Source organism: Phytophthora sojae (assembly GCF_000149755.1).
Source record: "Phytophthora sojae unplaced genomic scaffold PHYSOscaffold_3, whole genome shotgun sequence".
Lineage (NCBI taxonomy): Eukaryota > Oomycota > Peronosporomycetes > Peronosporales > Peronosporaceae > Phytophthora > Phytophthora sojae.
This window is the reverse complement of record NW_009258117.1, coordinates 3,265,302-3,273,812: the sequence shown is the minus strand read 5'-3', so window position 1 is coordinate 3,273,812 and position 8,511 is coordinate 3,265,302. Positions and strand designations below refer to the sequence as shown.

Here is an 8,511-nt window from a genome sequence, read left to right as displayed (position 1 = left end):
CTGGTGCGGACGGATCTCTTCATTGTGCCGGTCCGCCCGATCCGAGATCGCCTCTTGCAGTCGCGCGTTGACTTCTGCCCGTGCCTGCTGATAATAGCGTTGGATCTGGTATCGCCACCGCCGCGGATCCCGATCCTGACGGCGAGTGCTGACTACCGGGATCGTAGCCTCGAGCGTGGATCTAGGATCCCAGCCGTGTACCAAGTAGAATGGCGTCTCTCCTCGGATCCGATCCTGGGCGGTATTGAGTGCGAAGGTGAGACGCTCAGCGTAGTCGACCTAATCGCGCTGATCCAGATCCTGCACGTACATCTTCAGAGCGCGAGTGGCTGTTTGCACCATGCGCTCAGCGGTTCCGTTTGCTTGCGGCATGTACGCCATCGTCGCACGTTGTCGCTGACCAAGGATCTTGTTGAAGGATCTAAAGAAGTCGGCCATGAACCCCGGTTCACGGTCGTGGCGAATCACCTCGCTGGCACCAAACCGTCTGAATACACACTCTTCGTAGGATTCCTCGATCGTCTGCGCTGTCCTGGAGTCGCTGGCCTTCGCGATCACGTATCCAGCGAACAGATCCACCCAGATCAGTAACTCAGTATTACCCTTGTTGGATCTAGGCAGCGACGGTATGTGATCCATCGCTATAATCTGGAACGGGTACGTGGCTTGGATGTTACCGGGCGACTCACCTTGGATCGCAGGTCGCCCTTTGCCGGTCTCACAGTCCACGCATTCTCCGACGTATCGCTGTACACTCCGATATAATCCCCTCCAGTGGAAGCGATCCCGGATCCGCTGGTAGGTGCGGCCGATCCCTTGGTGACCTCTTTCGAGACTGGCATGGTAATGGTGGAGGACATCCTGTTGTAGAGTTTCCGGCAACACCAACCTCATCAACCCATCGCGATCCGCCTCCACCTTCTTCGTAGGAGGACAATAGAACAGTAAGTCGTTGAGGTCCACTTCATAATCCATCGCGATAGCACTGTAGGATCTAGCCTCATCTTGGGTCAGATCCTGCATATCGCCCACTAAGTACTTCTTCAGACCGGAGATCCACGCCTCCTCGTCCTGCGCTTGGCGGATCCTGGCGATCCTGAGATCCCGCACTACTTCCTCTTGCAATACACTCGGGTTGGATCTGGATCTGGCACGTGCTCGGGTTGTCACTGGTGAGACACGTGCGACGGAGACTTCTTCTTCACGCTTCACAACCAGGATCTCATCTAGGCGGTTCAACGTGACTGGATCCTGCAGATCCACCGCTTCCTCCACCATGATACCGGCCTGTCGCAGAAGTGCTGCGCTGGCTAGGCTATCAGCGCTACCGTTCCAGTCGCGCTTGACATGTACCAACTCATGATCTGGCCAGAAGGGTTAATCCCGGTGCCGTGCAGTCGATCTCGCCTCGGCCTTGGCGAGCTACCAAATCGGAGTCTCCACAGATCACCAATCGTCGTCGTGCCTCGTCTTCGAGTAGATCCAAGCATAGAAGGAGTCCATCGTACTCCGCCTCATTAACGGTCAGCCCCTCGGCATAGCCGGATCTAGCCTTCACTACAGTCCATTCCGGTAACTTCCACAGGATCGCGCTGTATGCGCCTCCACCACGTTTGACACGGGCAGATCCATCGAAACTGACCACATGTAGTTCTTCACCAGGCCGGACAGTCGGGATTGGTGCCTGGATCTTGCGTCTTGGCTCCTTCTTGGGCGCAATCTCGATCAAAGCCTGATCCACATTGGATCTAGGTGTAATGCTGCCGCCAGAGTCCCCAGGATCTCATCTTCGCCCTTCGTGCATTTCATAATCTCGAGTGTCCACGGCGAGAGCAGAGCCGCCCACTGTCCCAATCGCCCTTGCAGGCCCGTGGACCTGAACAACCAGGCCAATGTCGAATGTCTAGTCAAGACTCTGATCGGGCGTCCAACCAACATGTTGTAACTCAGATCCAGGATCCGCTACAGAGCCAACACCTCCTTCTCCACCACGCCATAACTGAGTTCGTTGGACTTCAGGTGCGGCTGGTGAACGTCACTGGATAGTGAACCCCGTCGTTTCCTGCATCAGGGCAGCTGAGATCGCCCACTCGCTAGCGTACACGACCACCACCGGCAACGGATCCGAGTCGAAGTGTCGGAGGATCGGAGTCATTGCCATCGTTTCCTTCAATTTGGCAAATGCCCGATGAGCGCGAATCCAACGTGGATCTACACTGTTTGGATCACTCGCCTCCAGATCCAAAGTCTTCCGCTTCCCAGCCTTCGTGGATCCGGAGTCTGTATTCGGTAGGTCGAGAACCGCCGTGTCGGACGAGGTCTGCTCCGTTGGATCTGGAGTCGTCGAAGCCATCACCGCTTGGATCCGGCCTCGATTCTCAGGCTTGCTTTGCTCATCGCGGCGTAGTCCACTTCACGTAATTCGTAGAGAACCGCAGCGTAAATCGCGTAGTCCTCCAGAAACCGACTGTAGTAATTCAAACTACCGAGGAACGACTGCATGGATCTAAGTAGGGTAGATCCGTTAGTGCCGAGAGATCCTTGGGATTCGCCTCTAGTCCAGCATTTGACACGCGATGACCGAGGTACTCCACCTTACTCTTGCCCCAGAAGCTCTTCACCACGCTGATTGAGAGATTGAATCCATACAGCGCGTTGTACAGCATACGTTGATAGATCTGGGGTGCATTCTTCAACCCAAAAGGCATCCGGTTCCACTCGTACAGCCCGAAGGCGTGATGAAGGGGGAGATCGCACGAGCCCGATCCGTCATCGTCACCACCCAGAATCCACTGGCCATATCCAAAGAGCGGTACCAAAGCACCTTGTCCAGATCCTCAAGCAGGTCGTTAATCAGCGGCATCGGGTAGACCATCAGCCGGGTCAAACTGTTTTTCAGCCGGTAATCGATACATAATCGTATGTCTACCCCATTCTTCTTGATGATCACCACAATTGGAGATGCACACGGCGAAGTCTAATCCTTAATGATCTTGGCTCCGAGCAACCCCTTGATTAGATCCGACAGTTTCTCATGGTACTGCGGGGCTACCTTGCGCACCCGCTGAGCAATGGGTTTTGCATCACCCACATCGATGTCACACACAACTCCTCGTGCCGCGGGCGGCAGTGCGTTGCCTTTACCAATCAGCAGGTGCCGGCGCCTCCAGATCCGCCGCCGGAGTAGATCGATTTCTTCCGCCGTATTAACCTCTGAATCTCCCACCTGGATGTCTTCAATAGTCACCTCGTCTGTGTTCGCAGTGACTTCCGGTAGCACCGCCATCTCCGCTTCAACATCTTCCGCGTGCAGATCCCCACTCACGTGGTAGCAGACTTGCTCATCTGCATCAGCGTCACCGCGACTTGGATCTATGGTAGTCGTTGGATCTGCATCGACAGTTGGATCTGGCGTCGGACCTGATTCCTGCGCCGTCTCTCCATCTGGATCTGCGCCTCGTCCCATCTCACCATCTGAAACTTGAAGCTCCACTGGATCCATGGCCTGTCCCATATCACCATCTGTTGAATCTGCAGATCCGCCCCCTGTCTCTCCGTGATTACCACCCGATGTGACAACGGGATCGACCGACCGTCTCACATCATCTGGACTCAACGCCCCCTTGCGACCTTGCGTGTCATCAGTTGGATCTTGGCTCGTTGATCCATCGGCGGGTCTCAGCGCGTCATCGACACTTCGATCGGCAGTTGGATCTGGATCCGGCTGGCGCTCAGCAGGAACTCCGCCTGGATCCGGTTTGGACCAAATGACTGACACTGGATCTTGGGCTTCCCCCATCCAGGCAGTAGCTGTGTGCGGTTGCTCCTGTCGAATCGACCCATTGTCCTGCGTCACCGTGGGATATGGCCTCGACGGAGGTCCGATCGTCGGCTCGTCCCGTCCACATCCAAGATCCGTGGATCTGACCTGGGGTGATGGGCTCTGGATCTGCACCTCTTCCCACGTGTCAGTTTTCATGCACTGACGTTACGCGAACGGTTGACTGCGAGGTTCACCGACTCCCAGGGACTCCTCGTCACTTGGATCTTGATCCGGCGAATCTTCGGCCTGCGGATCTCCTCCGGGTACTTGTCCGCTCGTCTCCTCCGGTCGCTGATCTCGTGTACGCGCCTTGATTGAAGCTTGGAGCTGCAACACCTCCGCCGCCCCGGCGATGTTTTCGTCGATCGCCTGACCGGGCGGATCCGGCAGCGACTTGCCCCGTCCACCCCCGGCGCTCTTGGATCTTGGTTCCTCCTGTCTGACTTGAGCTGGATCCTGCCTCCACAGTATTGCATGCGGCGTCGGGTACTCAGGACGCTCCACCATCGGTCCCTCCGGGGTCTCGGGCGGTCCCGCCTCCGCGGATCCAGCGTTCGTCGTGGCCTGCAGCGCGAGGTTCCGCCACTCCATGTAGCGGCGGGATCCGACGGACACGTAGCCTTCGATCCGCGGGACTCGATCTCCGGCCAGCCATATCCCTACTTGGTGGTTCTGGCGCAACACCAGTTCTTTCTCTCCGATATTCGTGATCTGAAGGTACTGCACTTTGTCTGGGCCCTTGATCACCGTTGGTACCCAACGATCCCTCGAGTAACCCACAGCTTGTCGTGTTCCGATCCTCGCAGGCGCATGGGCAACTCTGCGGACTCTCCGATCCCAAGCTGGAGATAGCGATCCAACTTTACCGACTGCGCTTTGTCACTGCAGAGTGAACGGCGTCCGCTGAGCTGAATCCGGACTTCGTCAGGCAGGCAGAGAGTCCCATCAGCTAGATCCAGTCGGATCCCGGCTGGGACCATGTAGTCCATACCGAGGATCGTTTCTTGGCCAGACAGATCTCCTACCCAAATGTCGAAGAAATACACCAGGTATCCACCCAAGGTGATCTTGATCCGCGCTCTCCCTTCCGTCGTATACACGTTGTCTCTGATCCCAACGCATTCTTGGCTCTGACTCCTGTCGATGTAGCACCCAACCTTACGAGCAAAGGCGGTGTCCACGATGGACAACTCGGCACCGGTATCTAGGAGTAAGATAGCCTTATCATTGTTGATCTTGTCGTGGATCTTGGCCTGACGGAACCACTTGCCTGGCGAATGTTGCTTCCAGTACCCTCGAGATTCTCCAGGTAGGAGATACGAGGACTCTGGATCTACGATCCGCCGGCTTGCAGCGTCAGGTCGGGATCTGGATCCCAAGGTGTCTTCGCCTTCCGCTGTTTGAACCACGGCTCTGGATCCTGCTGCTTCCAATAGCCTTGACGAGCTTCTGGATCCAGGTCTACTCCCACTGTCACATCGGATCTGTAGTAGTCGTCGGTTTGCCGAAGACTTGAGATCACAGCAGTACGTTTCCCATGAAGATCACATGTAATACCGCGTAGATCCTGTCGTTTGCTAACTGGATCGGTAGATGTCTTGTTCACAAATGCATAGATGCAATACCTAGAACGCTCGGCTCGTACCGGATTCCAACCCGGCGAGCGTCCTAGTTTAATATCCTTTCCGCCATTTCTGGCAGCATCTCCGTATGCTTGGCTGGATTGAACCACGGACGGATCTGGTTGTAAAACTCTTCCATCGGGCACCGGCCCACGTCATGGAGATCACCACACCCACGGCACACGAAGAGGCAATGGTCACCTGGATGACCCTTCTTGCCGCACTTCTCACACGTCAACCGCTTTCAGCAGCCGAGATGTGAGTGCATCTTGGATCCGCAGTGCGTACAGCGGCTTCGCTCGGATCCGTCAGCGTGGATCTTGGATCTCTGATCGCGGGAGGTTGGATCTTGCTGCTGCCGGTCTAGAGGGTTCCGTTCCAGGGCTTTCGGCTCTTCCTCGACTGGTTTCGCATGGTCGTAGGAGGCAGACAAATAGATCCTGCGGTATTCGTCGCACTCGGAGTCCGATCCATCGCTGGATTCAGACTCGGATCCCGAATCAGGTTCGATTTGGATCGCACGCACATGTTTGGCTGGAGCGGCCGGCGCAGGCGTCGCTGGTGCTTTTTGTCGGTACTTGCTGGATCCATACGCGGACTTCTTCTGTCGGTTCCTCGCCCGATCCAAGGCACGCAGGACTTCTTCCAACTCGTCAGCATCCGGCAGTCGGAGCAATGTCAGCCGATCCGCCAGATCCTGATCGCCCAGAGTCTCAATGGAATGGTCCACATGCTCGCGCCTCTTCTTGGATCCACCGTCTTTGATCTTGAGTCGATCGCGGAGTCCGGCGACGTTAAGTCGGTAGAGATAATTCAGCGGAGACTCGTCCGATCGCTTGCGAGCATGATAATACTGGCGGGCGACGGAGATCCCCAGTCCACAGTATTGGGTCTGAAAGCTGCGAAGGAGATCCGGCCACTTATTGCGTGTGGATCGAGGTAGTTGGCGGTACCAGTTCCGCGCCGATCCAGACAGCAGATCCGCAAAGGTCAAGCACTTCTCTTCGTCAGGTGCTTGATCGCGGAGGAACGCAGACTTCACCTTACTGACCCAAGCTCTCGCTCGATCCTCGTCTTGGTCCTTGTCAGAGAACTCCTTCAGATCCGAGACCGCCGAGATCCGGACTCGTTGGATCAAGGCTGAACCTGTGGATCCGGTCGCGGTGGTGGCTACTGTAGCGCGTGCTGGGGCCGGGAAGTCAATGTCGTCAGGGTCGAACTCCCAGTGTGGATCCGGATCCGACGATCCAGTGGACTCCATCTCGACATCTTGGGATCCGTGATTCTGAACCGCCCCCGGTGTCATGGCTGGGGTCAAAGCTCCCTGCTCCTTCAAGAACCTGTTCATAGCTGCCTGGAAGAACGACTCCAACCTACTAGTCGATATGTCGGATCCTGATGCCGTCGCTGTTGGATCCACTAATGGAGCTGACTGCTTCTTGGGTCGAGGCTGGGATCGGGACTGAGGACTCGCTTCACGTTGGATCTGGGCTCGGGCGCGTAGCATCGAGGCTCCCGATGGTCCAAGTGACATGCGTCGCGGCTCCGAAGACGTGTCCGACCCAAGCTCTGCAGCCGACACATAAGGTGACGACGTCCGGCATCCTGTGGATCCTTCTTGTAGTGATCTTGGATCCGGGATTGCGGGATCCGGCTTCGGCTGGATCTCGCCTACCAGCACCTTCAGTCGGTTGAACAGCATCTTCGTCGTGGCACGGAGTTGGATTGGATCGATCTCGTACATCACTGACGCGTCGAACGCTCCAGCCACGAGACCGGCATCCCTCAGCAGCTGCATCAGGCGCTCCATCTCGGGCAAGGTTCTTGGACGCTTAACGGCTACCGGAAGTGTCAGGTGTTCCTGCAGGGCTCCGATCTGCTTCACACCGAACTTCTGCATAATTGGATCCACTGTCAGAAAGCTGCGTAGTTGCTTCTCGTGATGACGGATCCATGATGGCTCGTTGTTTTGTTAGTGGTTCTTGACTTTCGTCGCGATCCACCGGGGTCCCCGAAGGAACCTGCGGAGGAGGTTGAGGTTTCTCTTCTGGATCCATGTCTGGATCCACCTCGGTTCCGCCGACAGAGATCCTCCTTGCACTCTGCCGATCCGTGGATCTTGTTTCATTCAGCAGCGTCGTCGTCGATCCCGATTCCGAAGACGCTTGATCCCCTTGTTCCTTCTTCACTCGAACTTCTTCTTGCGACTCACGGTGAAATCCCGAGCCACCAGAAGATCCGGGCACGCGCACCATTGTGGTGTAGCGGGATCAGCAAAATCTGCGAGATTGCCAATCCAACTTCCCAACTACCGACTTACGGAGGGGGTCCCCCGATGATCCGTGATCTGTGTGTTGAACTTGGTCACCTTGTGTACCCGTCGGCAGGGCTGGATCTTGCTCCTCTGGCGTCTTCCGAAGCGTCCGAGCCTTGAAGAGAGAACACTCTAGGCGAGACGCGGGGATGTCGGTGGAGCAGCGCGCAAATCTTCACTCTGCTCGCGGTAGTATTCCAAATCTAGTAGTCTTGTACTCAGATCTGGCGGCCTGGATCTGAATCCGGCCGGGTTGTTACCTTTCGAGGTTGTTGTCCTGTACGTTGCCTTCGCAGGTCTTCCGTGGTCGTGTTTGCCGCCCCCAATGACGGTGTCGTTGACAGTTGAGACGAGAAGGACGCACCGGCCAAACAGATAACTCCGGTGGATCTTGGATCTGCACTTGCAGGTAGTTTACTAGGAAGGTCTTGGATCTGGCCAATATATTACTCCAGTCTTACAACCAACACTAGGTCTGCTACCGCTAACCTCTCTACGCCGTGTAGGGCCAATGTCGTTCCCGTTTCCAGGCGAAGGAGGAGGCGCTTGCGATGTACAAGGCAAATTCTGGTCTGATTTATGCTTAAGTTCGCTCCTATCCCAAAGTTGTATCGCCATGTGGCTCCTATCATCCGATCTGTACCTACCGACTCTATGGACTCCCTTTACCTTCATTGCGTGTCAGTTGCGTGCCCGTCGAGTCGTGTCCACAACTTCCTGATTACGCCTGAATCCAGAGGATCTGGATCTCT

At 56.1% G+C, this 8,511-nt stretch overlaps 1 protein-coding gene across 1 annotated transcript; it reads right to left on the bottom strand.

Moving 5' to 3' along the window:
- Nucleotides 1–2,977: 2,977 nt before the first annotated feature.
- PHYSODRAFT_328401 (hypothetical protein) lies at nucleotides 2,978–7,700 on the bottom strand (the record flags this gene model as incomplete). Its single annotated transcript, XM_009524692.1, has 7 exons — nucleotides 2,978–3,957; nucleotides 4,018–4,561; nucleotides 4,600–5,150; nucleotides 5,560–5,671; nucleotides 5,734–5,808; nucleotides 5,849–7,356; nucleotides 7,433–7,700. The coding sequence occupies 7 exons, from the start codon at nucleotides 7,698–7,700 to the stop codon at nucleotides 2,978–2,980; spliced, it is 4,038 nt and encodes a 1,345-aa protein (XP_009522987.1).
- Nucleotides 7,701–8,511: the final 811 nt, after the last annotated feature.